Here is a 24,046-nt window from a genome sequence, read left to right as displayed (position 1 = left end):
CGGCCACTAGTCCCCGGCCACCGGCCAGTAGTTCCCGGCCACCAGCCACTGGCTCCCGGCCACCGGCCACTGGCTACCGGCCACCGGCCACCGGCCACTGGCTACCGGCCACCGGCCACCGGCCACTGGCTACCGGCCACCGGCCACTGGCTACCGGCCACCGGCCAGTAGTTCCCGGCCACCGGCCACTGGCTACCGGCCACCGGCCAGTAGTTCCCGGCCACCGGCCAGTAGTTCCCGGCCACCGGACAAAGTAAAAGCAGGCCTATTACCCACAAGTTTTCAAATGTATAAAAATCCTTTGAATTTCCAGGACTGACTGTCCACACTGTTATTACATCTGATCTTTAGGACTGACTGTCCACACTGTTATTACATCTGATCTTTAGGACTGACTGTCCACACTGTTATTAAATCGGATCTTTAGGAAAGACTGTACTAAGGGTCTCAATCGGTAGCACTTCAAAGTCTCTTAAGCCTTTACGACTGGGAAAGCATCATTTGTGTAATTAAAGATTTCTTTGGGACAAATTAAAAATTAAAATTTGTACATTTTAAAATTCTATGTTTATTAAAACATAGCAGATATACAAGCTCACAGCGCCACACAGAGTGCCGCGCTATGAGCTTGTAGATCTGCTATTTTTTAATAGCCAAATAAATCTTAAAATGTCACACAGATGCGTTCCCGGTCTTAAAGGGTTAAATGCATGTGTGTACAATCTGAATGTTGAGCAAAGTCAGTCTTCAGTTTAGGAAAACAAAAATATCAGACAAATAACATAAAATGTACTATCAACTTTAATATAATACAAAGATGTTGGCATGACGCTGATGTGAACCTGTACATTATGAACAAAAGCACAACATTATGATGTCATAATATCATACACATGGCTGAATTAGATAAGATTACATATGTATATAAAGTGCAATAAAAGAAATGCAACACCGTGAAAACCCTGGCCCTGAACACTTATTAGACATTGAAGACCCCTGCGATATATCACTCATTATTTGACCTTTTTGACGACACAATCTGCAATTATGTAGCCGATGTGTCCCGGGTTTTCTAACCACTTTCAACCTGCCATTCCATATTTTGGCCGTGTCATTGTAGGTGCAGCGGTATTGGCTCAAGAGCCTCTGACTGAAGACCAAAAGCCTAATATCTCCGCCGTCCAAGGGTGAATTCCCCTTTAGGCGCTATAGTGGATAAGATGTTGGCTTTACACGTGGGAGACCCGGGTGTTGCATAGACGGAAAAAAAAGAAAGAAAATAAAGTCCAAGAATTTAGCTCAGAAGCTCGGCTTTTCTGGAACATTTTTGAATAGGCCTTAACCACTTCAATCCCAGCATCCGTTATTTGAGGGGAAATTTAGCTTTCGCAGTAAATATTTAAATAGTGAAAATATCAGATCTACAAGCTCTGATCTGCTATTTTTACTTTTTGGTGAACATTTATGTTTTCATGTTTTAATGTCGAAAATGATTTTGAAAAGTTGTAAAAAGTTGTTATAAACGTATAATTGTTATAAATTAATATTTATTACAGTTATCGTGTTTGGTGTGGTACGACCACGTAACTTAAATGAACCCAAGTGTCCCTGTTCTGTCATAATAAGCGAACATTCTCAGAAAATTGGCGAACATTTCGGTTAAAATAGGCTATTTTCGCCAAAGAGGTTTGGTGTAGAGGGGAAAAAAGGAGGGGATCTACTATAGACCCCTGGGGAACCCTAGTCAGCTAGGTATATAGGTTTAAGTGGTTAGAAGAGTACAAATGGAACCAAATGGACAAAGTTTCCATACAGTGTGACCAAATGGTTCTATTTGATTCCATTCGAACACTTTTCGGAGTTAAACTATTTTTGTTACGATTATATTTCTTTGTATACTGTGTGCAGCAGAGTAGGTTCCATATTACAAAAAAAAATACAAATACAAAAGAGTTGTGAATCTGTGCAATAAACTGAGTTGTACAAATCCAATCCCTATGAACAGCTGATTAATCCTCTTTTAAACATGTCTAGACGTTTTTTTTATATTTGAACTGCTCTTTTTTAGCACCACAAGGTGTCCATGTTTCCTAAGACAACCTCAAAACAAAAGAGCAGCTTCTTATTTCAGAGGAATATAATGCCTGGAACCCACAGCACACAGCACTTTATTTTGGGCTCCGCAAGGTTTGTTTGCGCGACTGTTCTCACAAAAAACCACCTGGGCCACAGCAGGTCTGGTCAATGCAACTCAATGAGAATGCGCTCGGACAAACTTTATTTTATTTGTTTTCCGCCTAGAGCAAAAAAGATATATCTACGTGCACGAGTGGAGCGTCCGTGCGCAGCCAATGAGAAGGGCTGCATTCATTAAAGGAATACTTCACTCAAACAATGACTATAATTTTTTCCAATCATTTACACCCAATGAAGCCTTGAATGGACGCCGTTGTGGAAGAAGACCAATGCAAAACTATATAAAAGAATAATATAAACTCTCACAGTGTAATCACTGATGAGCCTACTGATGATGCAGGTTCAAAGAAAATGTTTTAAATGTGGTTTTTGCTTTAAATAGATTCTCCTATTTACTTCAAATATTGGATTATTGGCTCAGGAATGCAACACAAATTAAAATTCAAGAATTCAATTGAATTCAAGGCCTCAAGGTGAGTAATTGCTAGGATTATTTCTAGTTTTTTGGGTGAAGTATTCCTTTAACGTGGAGCGGAATAACAAAAGTGCTTTATATGCTTTGCGTGCCTGGTGGGTTTCAAGCGCAAGGGGCTACGGTCACACGTGTGGGTCAGAAGCCAAACACATGCTGAGGCGGAGGACGCTTCAATAAACTCTATGCACAGCAGCCATTTTGGACAGGCATTGGGCCTATTGCTTACTTCCTTCACAGGTGTTACCAATGATACTAATTAAGGCTCTGTTCCATTCTGCTCGAACAGAGTGAGGGTGTTGACCCACTGCAAACACTCTGCTACACCAGTGGGTCTCAAAGTGTGGTCCAGAGACCCTCATGGTTCCTTGAGGGGGTTCCAAATAGCCCCTTACAGGTGTGTAACTCTGAATTTCGAGGACCCCCCCCCCCATAACTCTCAAACGTTTGCTACACTAAATGGAACAGAGCCTTCATTAGTATCGGTAAGACCTTTGAAGGAAGTGAGGCCCAACTTCTTTACAATATGGCTGCTGTGCATAGAGCCTTTTTCCCTTGTTGTTGCAGGTTGTTGGTTTCTTCCAACGGGAACAAACTTAGCAGCATCACATCATACAGTAACTGCCTCCAAAATAATTGGACTTACCCACAACTCAACTCTCTGACTTGGACAGAGCCATGTATACATAGCACTCGATAGTACGTATACCGTTTAGCGTGACGCGATCCTAGCTTCTTGGGGTACTACACAGTTGTCTCTGCATTCTATGTATGTGATTATTTGCCTTGCTTATTGTAAGTCGCTCCGGATAAGAATGTCTGCTAAATGCCTTAATTGTAAATTCAGTAGCACTCACTCTCTCTGCCTACCCCCCCGTTCAGATGGGGTCCACGGCCAAATACATATTCATTTGTGGGGTCCTTGACATGGAAAAGTTTGAGAGTCAAGGACCCTTCCCCCTGGGTCACTTTGAGAATAGCCTCGATCTCCAGGCTTTTATTTTCCTTCGTGTTTTGCTCAAAAAGAAAGCCTGGACTAAGCTGTTGACATTCCTGGCATAGGAAGTGGGAGTCAACCTTTCATTTCCCCAACCAACCAGAGTGCAGTGGGCGTCGCTTCAAATGTTGTGACATCAGGGCTCTCAATGCTGCACATTGGGGGAGGAGGAGGGGGCGCGGGGCGGGGGCGGGCACACAGATCGGTGAACCAATGGGAGCCCACAGATGTTTTTGCCGGAGATTTTGAATCCGCCCCTCTATGCCAGATATCAGACGGGCTGGGGCAGGCTACTTTGAGAACCACTGGTGTACGAGACGCTGATGCTTCTGACGAGTATGTGTGACCACGCCCCCTAAAGCATCATTTATACTTCGCAGTACGGCGGTGCCGCTAGTCGACAAGGGGTTCTTGTCGGCGAGCGGCCACCGGATGATGACTGAAGCTCAAGGCATCTCTGACATCAAAGTTATAAGAAAATATATATAAGCAAAGTTAGTTTACTAGATTACAGGTTTCATATAAAACTCATAATTGTTTTTTTCCCCTCCATAATAATTTGTCTGCATAATGTTTGACGGTTATAAAAGGTGGATTAAAAAAATTGTTGTCACAGTTGGAGAGATGACATCATCGCGTCCTGCTTCTCCATCCATCCCCCCCAGAGAGGATTCTGGGAAAGATCTAAGTCTGCTGTGAACCCTGGTGGATGAATTGAATAAAAAAAAGAAGTCAGGCTTTGAATACATAATAAAAACACTGAATTATTGAGTGTTTGAACCCCACCCATAGCAGATCTACAAGCTCACAACACGTCGCAACTCGATGCGTTGTGAGCTTGTATATGAGCGATTTTCAGTTACACGGAAAGCGTCATATAATAGTAATATGAATAGCCAAACAATATGTTGGCTATTGTGGACTACCAAAGACAGCTTTTAACTATCAAACTAACTAGACCACTGCATTTTAATTTTTTTAATGGTTGTTTTGCTTTACCCCTTTCCCCATCTTTCAACCTGTGGAATATTGACACCCACTGTGGTTCCCAGTTCAGGTCAGTTTTGCGAACATTTTAACTCAAATCTTTGCTTCTGGGGGGTCCCTGAACACCATATTTTGAGAAGTGGGGGGTCCACGGCCAAATACATTTTGGGGGTCCTTGACATGAAAAAGTTGAACCACTGATATATAGCAACATAATTTTTTTCAGATTTTACACATTTATAGAATCCCCAGAAGCAAAGATTTGAGTTACAAATGTTTGCTTAAAAAAAGTGAGCTTGTAGATCTGCTATTTTTTAATAGCCAAATAAATCTAAAATGACACAGATGCGTTCCCGAATTGAATGGGATAACTTGTTCAGAAGGTTCCGTCCTTACAGAGTTGGTTCTCTTGCGTTTCCAGCAGTCAGGGTTGAGTTTCTTCTGCTGGTCGGCCAGGGCTTTGGCCTCCAGGGTGTACATCCTCCTCTCCTCGCTCTTCATCTTCTTCCACCGGTCGCCCAGGATCACACTGATGGCTCTGCGTGGCAGGGTCAAAGGTCAAGGTCACAGCATCGGTCAAAGGGGATGCGTCCAAAATCACATACTACTGTTTTTTTAACCTACTTTTTAGTGCATACACCAGTGTTATTAATATTAATATTAATGTTGTTGACTAAGACTAAGAGACTAAAAGACTAAAAGACAACGATTTTGATATTTAGTCGACTAAGACTAGACTAAGACTAAACCATTACAGATGACTAAAATAGGACTACAACTAAATGGTGTGTTATTCAAAAGACTAAGACTAAGTCTAAATCAGAATTTTCTGTCAAAATTAACACTGGCATACATATTATGTATGTTTCATATTATGTGACATAACCCATTTAGACCTGGAAAGCCTTCGTATACCCTATACAAAGCATCTGTGTCATTTTAGATGTTGCTATGTATATAGCAACATCTATATTTTTAAATACATATCGTTGCTGTCCGGCAGAAACCAGCTAACTCCATTTTGACGCTTTTGCATTTTTTCCATTAATCAGTGCTATTGAACACCCTTTACGTCTGTGTGTTGATAAAAAAAAAAATTGAACCAATGAAAAGTATTAAAAGCTCTTCTGACAAAACCAGCTAACTCCATTGGATCGTCAAACTTTCTGCTAAACCAGCTAAGTCCACCAAAGAGGGGCTCCACCCCCTTTTGACCTCCAACCTCATTGTGAGCTTGGGGGTCCATTCAGCTGTTCTTATCAATGATGAACAAAACGTCCTAACTAACTTTTTTTCATTTCCTGAAAAATGAACATTTTGGAGTTAGTTGGTTTCTGCCGGACAGCAGAGCTATATATATATATATATAAAATTCAAGTAAAATCAGCCTCAGGTCTAAATGGGATAATGAGAGCACACAGAATGTTAGGAAAGTGCCCCATCTTGTGACAAGGCAGAGGTACTACACATACATGTTCCTGTTTCATCACATGTTAAATGGTGCATTTATATAGCGCTGTTATCCAAAGCGCTGTACATAGATTGTGCATTACATTCACCCATTCACACACACAGTCATACACCGATGGCAGAGGAAACCATGCAAGGCACCAACCTGCTCATCGGGAGCAATTAGGGGTTCAGCCTCTTGCTCAAGGACACCTCGACACTAACTCTAACTCTGGGGGAGCCCGGGATCGAACTGGGAACCTCGCGGTTGCCATCCGGCCGCTCTACCGGCTACCCTACCCCTAAGCCACTGCCGCCCATCACTGTGTATATCAGTTAAACCTTTTTTGGACGGTTTCAACAAAAAAAACATTTTACTTGTGTTTAATAAAAGTATAATGGTCGTTACAACAGATGTTTGGTCCCTGTCCGCCATGTACATTCTGGTATGTTGTTGTTGTCATCACTACCACAATATATTGTGGGACATCCATTATTGCATACTGTAATATCTCCAGAATGTTGTATGAATGTAATGTACTACTTAGTAGCTACTATGCTTTGGACATACTAAAAACTCTCACATACTAATTTGGCATACTAAATTAAAGTGATAGTTTTAGTTTTTAGTTAAAAAGTTAAAGGTCTATGATAGTAATCATTGCTATAGAGTGTTTGTTCAGTAACCATGTTAAATAGCTCTATATTGTGATAGTAATCATTGCTATAGAGTGTTTGTTCAGTAACGGTGTTAAATAGCTCTATATTGTGATAGTAATCATTACTATAGAGTGTTTGTTCAGTAACAGTGTTAAATAGCCCTATATTGTGATAGTAATCAATGCTATAGTATAGCGTGGTCATTAACTCTCCAGCTTTTTAGTATACAGAAAATAAATGTTCAGATGGGACACCAATTTCATCAAATCAGGAGATAGGACCCATTCATTAACTTCAATGTTATACTGTTTCAGTTCCAATTTTGAATGCTTATTGTTGTGTGTCATTGCTTCAAATTTCACTTATTTATCCTGTATCCTGTATAGAATAGTACCCTGACCTGAAAATGTATGTTCTTTTTAATAAAGACCTGGAAAGACCCCTGTTGCTGAACAAACACTCTATACAAGCAATGATTACTATCACAATATAGAGCTATTTAACACTGTTGCTGAACAAACTCTCTATAGCAATGATTACTATCACGATATAGAGCTATTTAACACTGTTACTGAACAAACTCTCTATAGCAATGATTACTGTCACAATATAGAGCTATTTAACACTGTTACTGAACAAACACTCTATAGTAATGATTACTATCACAATATAGAGCTATTTAACACTGTTACTGAACAAACACTCTATAGTAATGATTAATATCACAATATAGAGCTATTTAACACCGTTACTGAACAAACACACTATAGTAATGATTACTATCACAATATAGAGCTATTTAACACTGTTACTGTCAAACACTCTATAGCAGGGGTCTTCAACGTTTTCAGACCAAGGACCCCTTGGCTGAGAGAGAGAAGAAGCAGGGACCCCCACTACATATTGTATAAAATTGTGTTGTAAATAAAAAAAAATCATAGATTTCTTAGACAGCTTCATAGACTTTGACAGCACTATCATCAGTGTATGTTCGATTAATGTGTATTTTCAGACATTTAACCACCGTCAATATTTAGTATTTTTTTCCCCTCTTTGCCAAAAATAGCAGATCTACAAGCTCACAACGCCTCGCGCTGCAAGGTGTTGCGAGCTTGTAGATCTGCTATTTTTGGCTAATGTTCCACTCAGAATATGGATGCTGGGGTTCAAGTGGTTCATGTAAAAAACATGGGGTGGCCCCCCTCCCTGTAGTAACTCTGGGGGGTCCCCCAGAGTTTGTTGAAGACCCCTGCTCTATATTACACTCACAATATAGAGCTATTTAACACTTATTTTAAGTAGCACTAAATAGCATGTATTGTGTCGTACCTGTTGTCTTTCCCAGGGTACTGCTGTGTGTACTCCACGCGGTACTTCTTGGCGAAGAGCATGAAGGCGTTCATTGGCCGCTTGCATTTAGTGGGCGTGGCCACGGCCGTCGTCACTGAGGAGGCGTGGCCTCTGTTGGATCTGCTTCCTGAGGCGTGCGGGGGGGAGGAACCGTCACAGTCCGGGCTCACGGCGCCCCCACTGGACTGGGAGGTGCGTCGCTGGCGCGCCATGCTGCTCAGCAGATACACAGCCGACGAGTCCAGTGGCGTGAAGTCGTAACTGTAAATTACATGACAGTAGTTATTGACACACATACTCACTGTACACACGGTAAACCAGTGGGCTCCGGGGACCACAGGGTCCTTGGGCGGGGGGTTCCAGGGGGTCCCCAGCGAAATTAGGTAATATAGCATCACAATAATTGTAACCACTTTATCCATATTTTATACTTTAGCTATTTTTTAAAAATGTGTTAAAAAAGTTAACACATATCTTCTCTTCTGGGGGTCCCTGGCACAAAACATTTTCAGATGGGGGTCTGCGGCCGAATACTCATCAATCAGTGTGGACGCTCACATCATTGTTATAATTGACGTGAACAGGCCCTTTAGCCCAGTGGTTCTAAAAGTGGAGTCCCCAGCAAAAGTAGTTAATGCAGCATCACAATCATTTTAACCACAAAATATCAAACAATTTTGGAACATTTTGAAAAATGTTAACATTAATCTTCTCTTCTGGGGCTCCCTGGCACAATTTTTCTCCAGATGGGGGTACATTGATATGTACTTGGGGTACCTGGTTCATCAAATAACGATAACGTTAGCCTGGCATGACCAGACTAATATCACTGCGTAGTAGGCCTGTCCCCGACTAAGGATTTGTATAGTCGAATCTGATTGGCGACTAATTGCCAATAGTCGACTGGCAGTCGACTAAGGACACACCCCCATGTGTCTCATGATTCGACTGAGATTGGCAGTGCCAATCTCTCAGTCAAATCATGCAAAAAATATGTTATGCAATAGAGGAACATTCCATTTGGGCAGTAGGGGTGCTTAGTGTCTGATTTAACATATACTATTGGTTTCTCACAATAAATCATGATGTATATCCTATTTTTGGCTTACTATTAGTTAATTAATATAAAAAACTAGGCCAATCTCTCTGTCGAATAATTGAATTAAAAGAAAATATATATACAGGGTTCCCACACATTTTTACCAATGAATTTCCAAAACTTTTCCAAGACTTTTCCAGAATATTTAACCCAATTTCCAGGCCTGTATAACATTATTATATATAACATTCAGCGCAATAATGAGTCTCTTACTCTTATGTGCAATGCCCAAAGACAGGCAGTGTAGCAAAAATAAAGAACTAAACTAAAAACTAAAAAATTGACTAACTATGCATCACGCTGCAGCACGTTGTGAGCTTGTAGATCTGTTATTTTTGTCACATCCGGTATACATTAGGCTACAATCACGCAGCCCGTTTGGAAAGAAAATACATATTTTGTGTAATGTTATAGATGTTTTGGAAAGAAATTGCCAAAAACAATACATAGCCAAATATTTTTCCAGGACCCTTGATAAATTCCAAATCTTTTCCAGGACTGGAAAAAGATTTTTCTAATTTCAAAATATTTCCAGGAATTTCATGACCGTGGGGACCCTGTATATATATATATAATTATACTAAGAGACACGCAGTCGACTCGGACCCCCCGCGACTAATTAGTCGACTATTCGACTAGTCGAGGTCAGGCCTACTGCGTAGATATTAGTCTGGAATCTCTGTGTGGAACCTGCATTTCAAAGGGGGTGAAATAAAAAAATGCCTCTGGTGTTAAACACCCCCCATAATTGCATACTGGGCCCTGATTGGTGCTTCGGGGGCAGGGAAATCCAATCACAACCAAGCGGCGCCAGACCAAATCTGCAGAGTGCTCTTTTTTGTTTTTGCACTAGAAGATTCGTCTGGTTTCCAGGCTAGGATAACGTAGCTCTTGAACAGTTGATGTGGTGATAATGTTGATGTGAGAATAGCGTACCTCCTGAACGTGTCGAACACCACAGAGTCGTCACAGTTGATGGCGTCGGGGTGGTTCGGGGGCAGACAGACTTCGCCCACCTGCATCTCATAACAAGGTATCCCATGATGCACCACTGTAAGGCTCGGATAAAAGGAAGACCACCCTGAAAGACAAGAAACCCATTCTGATGACTCTGACCCGCTGGGTAAATTCTATCCTATAAGTGATCGTGGCCAGAGAAAGCCTTTTTTAAGCTTCTAGCACCTGTCTACTAGGGGTGTGCCCAGTGACATTTTTGAAAATGTTTATTCAAATAGTCGAAAATGTATTAATTAAAATGTATTAACACTCAGATGCGATTGACCTTGAAGATCAGCTATTTCCACTATTAATGTTATTATTATCATTTTTATTATTAACACATTGGGTGCCAGCATTTTTTCATAACAACTTACGTTGGGTGCCAGCATTCTCCCCATTGACTGCGCTTTGCTGTTTAAAGCTCTAGACTCCACGAGGAGCAAATCCATGTAAAAAAAAACATCCATTCATGTTGCGCGATGACCCTGGCTACAACCTGGAACGATAACATTTCACTCGCGAGTTACAATGGGGGGGGATCGCGCATCGCGCATGACCGGTTTTCCCCACCGGAAACAGATTCGGAGATATAGGTGTTTTAAAGAAGGAAATAGACAGGAAGTGGATGGCAGCCATGTTTTTGTTTTTCCGGTGATCTATCTGGCCTATCCTTCTCAAGATCACAATGGGTACTCCCAGAGCTGCTCTAGCCCCGCCCGTGTGGAGAAAAACGAAAAAAACAAAAAGACATATTTCACGGTCTGGACCGTGTTCGGCACCGGACCGCTACTCTGCGCAAACACGGTTCAGACCGTGTTTGGCACCCGATGTGTTAAATATATAAGTTATTAAATATACGTTATTTGTTATCTGCCCTGTGCAACTTTAGTTTACAAAGCTTAAAGGCCAAACAGAAATGTAATTTATATTCATAATGTTCCACAACATCAGTTTTTTTAAATCATTTGAGCGACAATAAAATAGTCAAGTAAAATGTCTTAATCGTGACAGCCCTATCATCAATGTGACGTATGATTCTCCTGGCTATGTCTGACAACCTGGTAATGTATGACCTGATTTTGAATAGTTACCACGACCATGAGAAGTCCATGTTTACCGTTATTTCAGCTAGGCTATTTGTGCTAATAACTAATAATAACTGAAAATAGTTAAAATAGATGACACAATGTTTAAGCCAACAACAGTTGATGGGTTTGAACATTGTGGGCGTCAATAAACACTGTGTTTAGTAAGAAGCACACTGTCTGAACACCATATCCGAAGCGCTCCTCCGCTCAAAAAAGACTTTTGCGGACATGGCCCCTAATGATACGTCATCATCTATCAATTAATGAGCATGTAATATCTAAATATCAATGTAACTACTAATTACTGCCAAGTTATTGTAGTGGAGTAAAAAAGCACAATAAAATACATTTGTTTTAGTGAATTTACTTATTTACTTTCCTCCACTGGTGTGAATTGATCACCTGTTGCATATACATGCAGCAGAGTGTAAGACAATAAACCATACATTAAAATAAAATAAACCATACATTCCTAGTACAACAAGCGGCTCTGAATGGTTTTTCCTTGTAATTTTAGGGTGCAATGATGTATATGCTATTATGTTATTAAAGTGTGTTAGAGTTTTTGTTCAGTAACAGGGGTCTCCAATGTCTCTCAGAAACAGAAAATAAATGTTCAAGTCGGGATACCAATTTGATCCAATCCGGAGGGAGAACTCTAGTTATGGTCCAGTGCGTTAGCGAGTTCTCTCCAACGCTCTGTTAGGAGCGCTATTCCCATGTACAGAAACTTCCACTACCATGCGAGGTCTCCAACTGTAGCAAAAATAAAGAAAACTAGAAAAAGTCCTCCTCGGAGCACAGGTCTCCGCCAGGTCAGCTAGGTTATTGTGGGCCAGCAATGTTCGGAATTCGCCAATCAGGATGGAATATAAAAAATCGGACGGATCCGCCTTGATCACATGACTATAGAAATGATGTGTACCGATTTGCGTGATGTTTGGACAAAATATGAAGTATTAATATAAAAGTTTTACGTAAGTCGGCCTCCTGGTGGCGCTATAAAAGGCAGATCTGAAAAATGCAGGGCAAAGGTTTTTCTTTGGTCTCTAGGAAGTGTGCATACAAAGTTTTACACAGATTGGTGCAGTTGTAGGTAAAAACACAAATTGGCCTGTTATAGCGCCACCATGAAACTTATTTGAGCATTTTCAAGTGGCATTTCTTCCTCGGCCTAGTGGAAAAGTGCATGCTACATTTCACGGAAATTGCACGCTGTGTTCATGATTTGAGACATTTTGTTCAAAACGGAGCACTCCTGCAAACTTTGGAAGGCAATCTTAGCCAATCAGGATGGAATATGAAAAATCTGAAAGACACGTTTCGTCTAATGACTATTAGAGATACTTTGTACCGATGTGCGTGATATTCGGACAAAATCTGTAGGAGTGCTGTCCAAAAATATGTTTTGCAAAACTCTGCCTCCTGGTGGCACTATAACAGTAACCTGACACCGTCAAATGGAAGAAGCTTGCGACACACATTTGTTTCACAGCCTACTTCCCATCTGAGACTCCGGTCGCAGAATCGATGACAGACGGTTTTTCTTTTTTTCAAGCTACTAGGCAGGTGATTGGATGATCCCGCCCCTAGCAGCCGCTGATTGGTTCGAACACGCAGTGTTCGGGCAGCTTTACTCCCTGCGCAATCCCAGACCTCCTTCCTGAAATCAAATGCAAATGAGATTTCCGGAGGGAGGGGGGTTTACCAGGCTACTATAACAGGCCCATGTGAAAAATGTGGGGCCGAGGTTCTTCTCTGGCATCCAGGGAGTGTGTGCACAGTTTCGCTGCCATCAAGCCAACGTGCCGGAGATTAGCTCTTCAGCAAGAAGAACTGACGGACGGACACACACACACACACACGCGGACGGACGGACGGGCGGGCGGGCGGGCGGGCGGGCGGGCGGACGGACGGACAGGGTGCAAAACAACAATTTCGCTACTCACGGAAGCAAAGGCTGTTTAGTGTTGTTGAAAGACTATTCTCAGGACTCCACCTTCTCGGTATAATACACTTTTGGGCAGAAAATAAAATTATGTCCTCCAGACGGAAATTATTTTATCTACTCAACTGCGCCCTTTACAGATCTGGCAACATAGTTTTCTCTATTTTTACTACAGTTGGAGACCTCGCACGGTAGTGGAAGTTTCAGTCCATGAGAAATTGAGAATAGCATCGCTCCTAACAGAGCGTTAGAGAGAACTGGACTACTGGACCAGAGCTAGGAGAACTCATACAGGATACAAATGTCCTTCGAGAATAAATAAAGGTTTGAAAATAAAAACGTGATGACACAAAGAAATTAGCTGACAGAATTGGAACGGGAGCACTATAAAAGTGAAGCTGAAAATTTGGTACTCTTTCCCGATTGGATGAAACTGGTGTCTCATCTGAACATGTGATTTCTGTTTATTAAAGAGCTGTAGAGATGGGGAGACCCCTGTTACTGAACAAACACTCTATAACCAAAAGATATCACTTACACTACCTTTAATTTTCAGATCATGTTTGTAATACCTTTGTTTTTGACGAAGAAGGGATGGTCCAGTCGACATTCTGCAGTTAGAAGGCCGTGATCAGGTGAGCCGGGGTCAAAGGTCAACTTGAGAACGGCCTGGCTGAACGACAGCGTCTCCTCGCGGTTCACCAACCGCAAACCCTCCGAACCGTAGCGCTGAAAACACCACACCACAGCCAATCAAATCACACCGCAAGTCAACACACAGCCAATCACCTGGTAGATTCGAAACCACCACCAAACTGCTACACACAAATAGAAGATCTACAAGCTCACACTCACGTTGTGAGCTTGTATTTAGTCTACATTCTGTAAAGACCATTAGTTGTAATTTCTTGTACATGAAACCAGAGATGTGAAACAGCTTTCAGTTGCTCATAACCAGGAACAGCAGTGAGGTGTAGGTGGGAACGAATGTTAGAAATTATTTGATGAATGTTTAACTCATTGACTGCCATTGACGAGTGGCCCGAGGCTCAGCCTGCCATTGCCGAGTGTGTTTTTTTTTGTGTGTCTTCAATGGTTTACGCTAGAGGGCACTGTTCGCCAACCTATGAGTTGATCCTTTGACTTAGACCCGGAAATAATGTGATCACAACAAACCCAGCCCCGTCCGATCTTATGTTAAAGGATTTATAAAAGTCAAATTTTCTCTGCTTTCTTTTGCTATTTGGCAAAAACAACCCACATTCAACTGCCAACAACTATGGAATGGACTATCGCGGCGGCACACATGTTTTTCTCAGATTCTACAAAACTCGGCTACGTCTTTTAAAGCGATCGGCGGATGGATCTTTGTGAAGAAAAAAAAGTTTAGTAAAAAAACGCTATGAATCGCTGGCAAGGGGAGCTAAAGATGATGTTTAACTCTGGCAGTGATGAGTTAATGATTTTAAGAACCTTGAGAGTGGAGAATGACGTCACGCTTTCATCGTCTGAATCGTCGTCAGAGTCTCTGAGGTCATCGGCGTCCTGCCACTCCACGTTAGGACCCCGATGGAAGCGCAGGCGTGTGCCTGAACAAAAAAAACAAAACATGTAGTATTACTGTAGGACCCCGATGACAGCCTGAACAGACACATGTATTATTAGGACCCCAACGGAAGCCCAAGGCTATGATAGAAGAAGATGGGGTCAGTCCACGGGCCAGTCAGGTGCCAATGAGTCAATGAGAGCCGCCTTGACCAGCTTGTGATTTATTTATTTTTCTGGTGTCTTGGTGTTGTTTTCTTCCTGACTGGAAAGCACTTTGGATCAACTCCAGTTGTTTTTAAGCGTGCTACAGAATACAAATAAAGGTGACTTGACTTGACTAGGCTAAATGTTAAACAGTAAAGCTTTTTGATTTGCCTGTAACTTCTGTTGGTCCTGCACCAACCCTCCAGCGGATGTGCCCGGTTCTGCTGCTTTCTTTATAATGGAATAGTACGCAAAAAAACAATCGCATAAAAGGGTTCTGGAGCATTCCGGGTTCTGTAAAGGTTCTGGATTCATCCTTTGGTTTGGGTGGGTTGTGCCATTGGTTCTCAAAGTGGGGTGCGGGGACCCCCAGGGGTCCGTGGGGGGGGGGGGGGGGGGGGTTCCAGGGGGTCCCCAGCAAAATGTGTTAATATAGCATCACAATAATTTTTACCTTTTATACCTTGGCTATTCAAAAATAGCAGATATACAAGCTCATAGCGTGGCGAGTGCCGCGCTATGAGCTTGTAGATCTGCAATTTTTTTGAAGAATCGTGACAATTTGTGCAAATCTTTGAATACACATATTTTTAAAGCAAACATTTGTAACTCAAATCTTTGCTTCTGAGTGGGTCCCTGGAACAAAATATTTGAGATGGGGGTCCGTGGGGGGTCCTTGAGATGAAAAAGTTTGAGAACCACTGGTTTGTGCAGTTACGGTCACGGTGTACACAGTGGCTGTGCATGTGCGTGTGCACTAGGGGTGGGATGATATGGGTACCTCACGATACGATATATATCACGATATTAGGCCCACGATAACAATATATATCACGATATTCGACGATGTTCGATATATTGCGATATCACGATATTCGATATATATTGCAAGAAATTTCACCACCGATATATCACGATATCTGAAAATATCGATATATTGCGATATCACGATATATTGCATGAAAATTCACCAACGATATATCACGATAGTCCTTGTATTCAATTCATAAACACATAAAATAGCACCAAACAGTTCAAAATCATCATTACACAAATACAGAGTAGGAAAAACAACGTATCACAAACTAAAATGAATAAATAATAATAATAATAATAATATCGATATTTTTCGGCAGTATATCGATTATTTATCGCGGGAGAAAGTATCGCGATATATCGATATATCGATATATCGTCCCACCCCTAGTGTGCACGTGTGCATATACCTTTGAGGAAGCAGTGCCAGGCCGTGTCAGGCCAGGAATGGGACCAGACCATGTCCTCATCATCTGAGAAGGACGACGACATGGAGAACACACCCGACTCGGACTCACTGCTGGCCTGGTGGAGAAAAACCGTCATTATTGATAAATGAACCCTTCAGGGTGATAAAGACCTCTACCTCTGCTTCACGTCAGGGTCTAAATCATCTTGTCAGGGTTTATTTCTCAACAATGACCTGCTCATCATTCATTATCCCTTGCTTATTAAAGGTAGTGTAAGAGAAATCTTTGGATAAAGCTAAAGCTTTTGTTTTTGTTAAAATGTTAAAGCTCTATATTGTGATAGTAATCATTGCTATAGAGTGTTTGTTCAGTAACAGTGTTAAATAGCTCTATATTGTGATAGTAATCATTGCTATAGAGTGTTTGTTCAGTAACAGTGTTAAATAGCTCTATATTGTGATAGTACTCATTGCTATAGAGTGTTTGTTCAGTAACAGTGTATATTGTGATAGTACTCATTGCTATAGAGTGTTTGTTCAGTAACAGTGTTAAATAGCTCTATATTGTGATAGTAATCATTGCTATAGAGTGTTTGTTCAGTAACAGTGTTAAATAGCTCTATATTGTGATAGTAATCATTGTTATAGAGTGTTTGTTCAGTAACAGGGGTCACCCTGTCTCTCCAGCTCTTTAAATAACTCTTTCACTGCCGGATATAAAAAAAGAAAGAAAAGCTTCTTTGCCAGTCTGGGCCTTTGGAAAAAAAAGTCTTAAAAATCGTCCTTGGTAGTGAATGAGTTCATAAACAGAAAATACATTTTCAATACATTGGGTTGACAATTTCCACTGTTACTGAATAAACACTCTATAGCTATGATTACTGACACAATGTAGAGCTATTGAACACTTATTTTAAATATCACTTACACTACCTTTGATCTACTGAATACACATCATCTATGTGCATTATTGTACAGGAATGGAAGGTGAACACGTACCCTGACACGCCTGCGCTCCCTCAGGTGTCCTCTAGAGGGCGTGGGGGCGCTGCTGGCCAGCGGGGGCCGGGCGTAGGAATGCAAACTGTTACTGTGGCCAAAGATGCGGACGGGAGACGATCTGAAAAGACACAGACACACACACGCGCACACACGCGCACACACACACACACACACACACACACTCTGAGGAATGCTCTACACGTGTGTACGTGTGCTTGTGTGCAACCTTAAAGGAGAATGTCGGCCTTGGCGTTTTCCTACAGTGTTTCCCCTGTATGCATTAAGCAGTGGCGGGCCGCCACCCCTTAAATCTGGCCGCCATTTAATCATGGACATATCCGTGATTGGCAGGTAATGTGTTAAGTAAGAAGTGTGAGTACTTCCTCCACCACTGTCTTTTTTGTTATGTATGACAGTTTGTCTATACTACTTGGTCTAATAAAAGTATATTTTCCTAAATCTGGACAATTCATATATAAACTATACAAATATTTTCCTGCTCATTACTGTGCACATGTACTATATAAGTCTTCGTGTTTGAGCACAAATACTTATTTTGAGAACCCAAAAAATGTCGACGCATCCTCCCCCACACCTTCAGCTTCTGGCTAGGGGAAACACTGTCCTACCTTGATTTGATGTTATTAAGTCATGATGAGAGGGGTCCCGGACCCCCAGTTCATATTGAGCGATGTTTTACTGAAATCACGTTGGAAGTCCCGTCTCGCGATACTTCCGCCCTCTAGGCTCCAGCATGGAGGGCGGAAGTATCGCGAGGCGGTACTTGATGTGTTAATATATATTTTTTTTTAAGCAAACACAAATCTTTGCTTCTGGCGGTCTCTGGCACAACATATTTTCAGATGGGGGTCCGCGGCCAAATGTATATCAATTTGGGGGTCCCTGGCTGTCTAACCTCTTGTGGGGGGCGCTGTCCTTCATCAGGGGGCTCTGGGGCCCCGTGGCAATATTAGCCAGCTCTGTGAGCCAGCCGCTGTCGCGTGGAGAGCTGCCGCTGAGCGCCTCCTGGTGGTGGGACACCTCGGACCCCACCTGGTACACGTCTGAGCGCCGGTCCAGATCCACCTCCTGGAGCTCCGGCATGTCATCTGGACACACACACACACACACACACACACACACACACACACACACACACACACACACACACACACACACACACACACACACACACACACACACACACACACACACACACACACACACACACACACACACACACACACACACACACACACACACACACACTCACTCATTTATTTATGTCCACATAAGAGATACAATACAAGGACACAAATATTACAAGGTGCTGTAAAAATGAACAGTTAGCAAATCATGGACAAATACCCCCACACACTTCAGGGGTACACACACACACAATGTCAGTCAGTCAGTGCTTCTCAACCCATTAAGACCGGGAATGCCGGTCACTTTAGATTTCTTTGGCTATTCTAAAATAGCATATACAAGCTTGTAGATCTGCTATTTTTTGAAAAATCGTGAAAAGTTTTGCAAATCTTAGTATATATATATATACAGTTTTACTCAAATCTTTGCTTCTAAGTGTCCCTGGAACAAAATATTTTGAGATGGGGAGTCCACGGACAAATACATACAATTTTGGGTGGTCCTGAAAAAAGTTTGAGAACCACCGATATTATAGCAACATACGTTTTTTTTTAACTGTTAGGATAGACATTTGTAGAATCCCCAGAAGCAAAGATTTGAGTTAAGAAATGTAGACATTTTCACAATTAAAAAATAAACAAATAAAATCTAAAATGACAGATGCTTTACCGGTCTTAATGGGTTAAGACCTGAGGCCGATTCTACAACTGACAAGCTTTTTCGTGCCAAGGACCCTTCAACATGACCCCATCTGAAGATGTTTTGCCCCCCCCCCCCCCCCGCAGAAGACAAGATTTGTGTTTTAAAATGTCAAGATTTTTCTAAAGAATTTCAAGAATAGCAGATTCAGAGTTCAGAGTTTTCTGAATGGAGCCCCCCCCCCCCACACACACACACAAGCACACACTAGCGCTGTTCCCTTTAAACAATTAACAAAATATATAAAACAATGATGTTTTAGCAATATTGTTCCTGCTGTCCTACATACTGCCAACCAGGTGAAGAAATCACAGATTGAGGCTTTAACCTTTGCTTTTATATGAAATATCCAGACAGTTAAGATTTTATAGAAGATGCTTCTGAACGTATTGCTAGTTTGACCACTTCAAAAGCTCTGATCTTAAAATAACAACCGAAAATCGCCGATCTACAAGCTCTCAATGCGAGAGCTTGTAGATCGTCTATTTTCGCTGCACTGGATCCAACATTGAGGAAACCGGAATCGGTTCCATCACATTTGTGGAACCGCTTTGGAACCCATAAGGGTCCATTTAGTTCCATGTGTACACTCTCAGAGTTACAGACCTGTAAGGGTCCATTTGGAACCCCCTTCAAGTACCCCAGAGGAGCCCTAGACCTCACTTTGAGAACCACTACAATAATACGTATGCAATACTGTATGCATGATTGAATTTGATTTTGTGTTTATCAAACATTATAATGAAGCTCAAAATGATTTGGATTTCTTTAAAAAATATATATATATGTTTACACTTGGTGCCGCACTATGAGCTTATATATCTGCTATATTTGAATAAAAGTGTGAAATAATGCTTTTTAGTTCAAATCAAAAAATGACACAGATGCGTTCCCGGTCCTAACGGGATAAGTTGTCATATATGTTCACAAGGCCCCAAAAGCCACACAATCAAATCGCAATTATGACAATTCATCGTCAAGTAAACTGTCATAATCGTGACAGCCTTAAGTTACCATAGTCCATGTGGCAGCCGGGTGAGGCGGGCAGGTCCTCGGTGCATTTGAGAGGATCAAAGGATTCATCCATTCTGACAGAACGACGATTTCACATCATATCTGTTGAAACAATGAAGACAAAATGAAACATGACATTCTATTTGTTGAATCGGTGATCAAAGCATTCAGCCATTCTAACACATGGGGGGTCCGGGACCCCTAGGGGGTCCTCAGAGTTACTAAAGGGGGGCCGCCAAATCTTTGTGTGATCTACAAGCTTGTGAGCTTGTAGATCAGCTATTTTTAGGAAAGAGGTTTGGTGTAGAGGGGGAAAAGAGCAGAATAAGTACAGAGCCAACAGTTTAGTTTGCTGAGTATTGAGGGTTTAAGTGGATAAATATCTGAAAATACACATTAGCATGAATCCAACTCCGACATATTAATAGAAAAGATAATGTGTAAACATACCAACACAAATATTAATTTATTTATATTTATTAATTTACACAACTCTGATGATAGTGCTACAATCAAACAGGTCTAAGAAGCTATCTATGAAATCTATTAAAACGTTTAATCTGCATAACTATTTTATACGATATGTAGTGGGAGTCCCTGCTTCATCTCTCTCTCACAGCTAAGGGGTCCTTGTTCTGAAAAAAAGACCCCTGCTCTCTGTGGTGTAAAGTAACTGAGTACATTTACTTAGTTAAGTACTGTGCTTAAGAACAATTTTGAGGTACTTTGACTTTACTGGAGTATTTCCAATTGTCTATACTTTTACTTCTACTCCACTACATCTCAGAGGCAAATATTGTACTTTTATTCCACTACAATTATTTGAAAACTTTAGCTACTTTGCAGATATAAAATGATTACATTATAATACATACATGAACCACTTTAGCCCTATTTTATACCTCGGCTATTTGAAAATAGCCTATCTACAAGCTCACAACGCATTGCATCGCAACGCCTTGTGAACTTGTAGATCTGCTATTTTCAAACATTTTAGTACTTTTACCTTTGGTACTTTAAGTAAATTTTGAGACCAATACTTTTATACTTTTACTCAAGTAAATGTTGAATTCCGGACTTTTACTTGTAACAGAAAACTTCTACATTGCAGTATTTATACTTTTACTTAAGTAAAATATTGTATTACTTTTCCCACCACCGCCTGCTCTAACAGAATGATTTCACATCCGGGGTCTTCCAAACATCACACAGCATGTGTTGAATGAATGAAGACAAGACGAATCATTCTATCTGTTCAACCAAAGATCAAAAGATTGGTCCGTTCGAATAGAATGATTTCACACGAACATCTCATAAACAACAAGATTACAGAGAAATCATTCTTCTACAATGATTTTAACCAATTAAGACCGGGAACGCTTCTGTGTCATTTTTAGATTTCTTTGGCTATTAAAAAATAGCAGATCTACAAGCTCATAGCGCGGCACCGACTGCTGCGCTATGAGCTTGTAGATCTGCTTTTTTTTAATTTATTTTAACAATCTGTGAATATATATATATACATTTTTATTTTGTAACTCAAATATTTGTTTCTAGGGGGCCCTGGAACAACATATTTTGAGATGGGGGGGTCCGCGGACAAATACATGTCATTTTGGGGGTCCTTGACATGAAAAAAGGTTTTGAGAACCTCTGACATTATAGCAACATACGTTTAAAAAAAAACTGTTAGGATTTAGAAGACATTTGTAGAATCCCCCAGAAGCAATGATTTGAGTTACAGATAGAAATAGATAGAAATCTATATATTCAAAGACATTTTCAAGATTTTTCAAAAATAGCTGCTATGAACAGCCAAAGAAATCTAAAAATGACACACAGATGCGTTCCCGGTGTTAATGGGTTAAACTATCATTGTGTTGAATGAAAGAAGACAAGATTTCACAGACAGGCACTTTCACAGACACAAGTCAAATGAATGAATAATAACACTTCAAGGTGTCAAATGTAGATCTTTTCCTTGACTAGACGGAACATGAATCCAAAATTGATATCTAAAACATCCACCCTCAAAAATGCCAAAATTCCGACAATGACATTTTAGACCATACACAGCCACATTTATCACTTATAAACGTGTGTGTGTGTGTGTGTGTGTGTGTGTGTGTGTGTGTGTGTGTGTGTGTGGTGTTGGGGAAGGAGTTCCTTTGTCTGACAGTCTGATCATGTGATCAAAATGTGTCCAGGCATGTTTACAAACTTGGATCACTACACTCACACATGTGCATACACATATTCATTCATATTTCTGTCATAATTATGATCATCTGCTCTGTATTATTTATTTATTTTCACATTTCATTTCCCTTTATTTATGTCTTCCTGCTTGTGTCTATTTCACGTGTAAGCCTATGAATGAACATTTCACATCAAGTATAATTTAAAGCGTCAATATTTCCATTTAGGGAATTTTCTAAATGGGAAAAATGTATTTGTGAAAGAAATAAAAGTAAACAATAAATTAAACAATAAATACATTCCAGTGGGTTTATGGTTCTAAAATAACACACTCAAGACAAAGGAAATTAGACTGAATGATTCAACAAATAATTAACAGTCTGGCAAAGATTGAATTTATCCTCCATCACGCAACGTTGTCAATTGTCAATAAGAGCTGATCTACAAGCTATCAACGACGCGACGCGTTGATAGCTTGTAGATCAGCTCTTATCGCATTCGCAACGTCTTGAAAAGCCTGGTTTCCATTCACCACTCGGCACTCACATCCGGTCTGAGAGCCCGCCTACCGTTTTCGGCAAATTTCAACGTACACACACGTAATGGCACGGCACACTTCCGTATCCGCTCCGGACCGGATGTGCAACTCTCAAAACGTGAATCGACCCCGGCTATTAAAAAAAAGCGAGTCTCTCATTGTAAACAAAAGAATGTCAACAAGTTGAGGCACGATGACGCAACCCCATCCGTGCAAATGAATGGAGAACCAAAGACATCCATAAACATTTCAACAAAGACACACTTTTTTTTACCTTTAAACTTTTTGTTGTTTTTGTATGCAGGCCATGACAATTCAATGCATATTTAATTGTCAGGGCAAAATCTGATCTAGTAATAACGATATAATAAACTACATTGTAGACGATCATACGACAGCGACAAAAAAAAAACACTATTAAAGACAACAAAGTCAATATTGACGATCGTGTTTGTTTATTGTTCAGCACGTTTAGTTTAGTGCGCGACGGGTAAACAAACAGACAAAGTGCTGCCAGACCTTCCAGCTGCTGCTTCTTTACAAACCAAAACAACAACACGTCACAATGAGAAAAAAGAAAGAGAGCCCCGTCCGTCACATAATAAATCAAATAAAAGCGAAAATATATACGAAAAGCAACATGACAGCTTACGATCGGTGTTGTTTCGGAACGGCGTCATAAAAGACTGCATGCTTGTTGCATAAAATATGAGTTTGAGCCGTTTGTTTCGTTGTAAAATAATGCATTCAAGTGTTAAAAGACAGAACAACTCTTCCACTCACCGAGGGCTGTCGCCATCGAAATATAATGCCCTCTTTCGGTGTTGCCAGATTGTGTGAGAGGAATAAGCAACCGGGGTCTAGGAAAACAAGACCAAAATAAGCAACTATAACATAGTATTAGTTATAAATAATTATAAATAAGTATAAATATTTCCATTTAGGAATTTTCTAAATGGGATATTTTTATTTGTGAAAGAAATAAAAGTTATTTTTTTATTTTGCATACATTACAGTGGATTTATAATTCTAAAATAACATACAAAAGACAACGGATATCAGACTGAATGATTCACAAGTAATTAACATCATCAGTCTGTAAAGATTTATCCTCCACCATGCAGATGCAACGTTGTCGCTATAAGAGCAGATCTACACGCTCACAACGCGTCGCATGGAAAGACTTGAAATAAAATGTTGAATGTTTGGGAGATTTTTGAAAC

At 40.7% G+C, this 24,046-nt stretch overlaps 1 protein-coding gene across 2 annotated transcripts; it reads right to left on the bottom strand.

The window, feature by feature from the left end:
• Positions 1–783: 783 nt before the first annotated feature.
• On the bottom strand, positions 784–23,626 carry LOC308091496 (HMG box-containing protein 1-like). 2 transcript variants are annotated; one of them, XM_080437149.1, is made up of 11 exons: positions 23,607–23,626; positions 20,087–20,188; positions 18,141–18,333; positions 17,222–17,342; positions 16,224–16,338; positions 14,719–14,834; positions 13,818–13,974; positions 10,147–10,291; positions 8,091–8,372; positions 5,049–5,190; positions 784–4,367 (listed from the first exon to the last, which is right to left on the bottom strand). In XM_080437149.1, the coding sequence occupies exons 2-11, from the start codon at positions 20,157–20,159 to the stop codon at positions 4,350–4,352; spliced, it is 1,362 nt and encodes a 453-aa protein (XP_080293275.1). In that variant the 5' UTR covers positions 20,160–20,188; positions 23,607–23,626; the 3' UTR covers positions 784–4,349. The 2 variants fall into 2 exon arrangements, with proteins under 2 accessions (XP_080293275.1, XP_080293276.1); XM_080437150.1 differs by lacking the exon at positions 23,607–23,626 and adding an exon at positions 23,476–23,591.
• Positions 23,627–24,046: the final 420 nt, after the last annotated feature.

The sequence above is a fragment of the Gymnoscopelus braueri genome, assembly GCF_963280865.1.
Source record: "Gymnoscopelus braueri genome assembly, chromosome: 9".
Taxonomy (NCBI): Eukaryota; Metazoa; Chordata; class Actinopteri; order Myctophiformes; family Myctophidae; genus Gymnoscopelus; species Gymnoscopelus braueri.
This window is presented reverse-complemented; position numbering and strand designations above follow the sequence as displayed.

What these genes read in the sequence shown, in the direction of transcription:
- LOC308091496 (XM_080437149.1), bottom strand. Translation starts at nt 20,159, where the DNA reads ATGGATGAATCCTTTGATCCTCTCAAATGCACCGAGGACCTGCCCGCC. An exon ending in CGGCTGCCACATGGACTATG is followed by an intron (nt 18,334 to 20,086) that starts GTAACTTAAGGC and finishes GTGTGTGTCCAG; the next exon opens with ATGACATGCCGGAGCTCCAG. An exon ending in GACAGCGCCCCCCACAAGAG is followed by an intron (nt 17,343 to 18,140) that starts GTTAGACAGCCA and finishes GTGTCTTTTCAG; the next exon opens with ATCGTCTCCCGTCCGCATCT.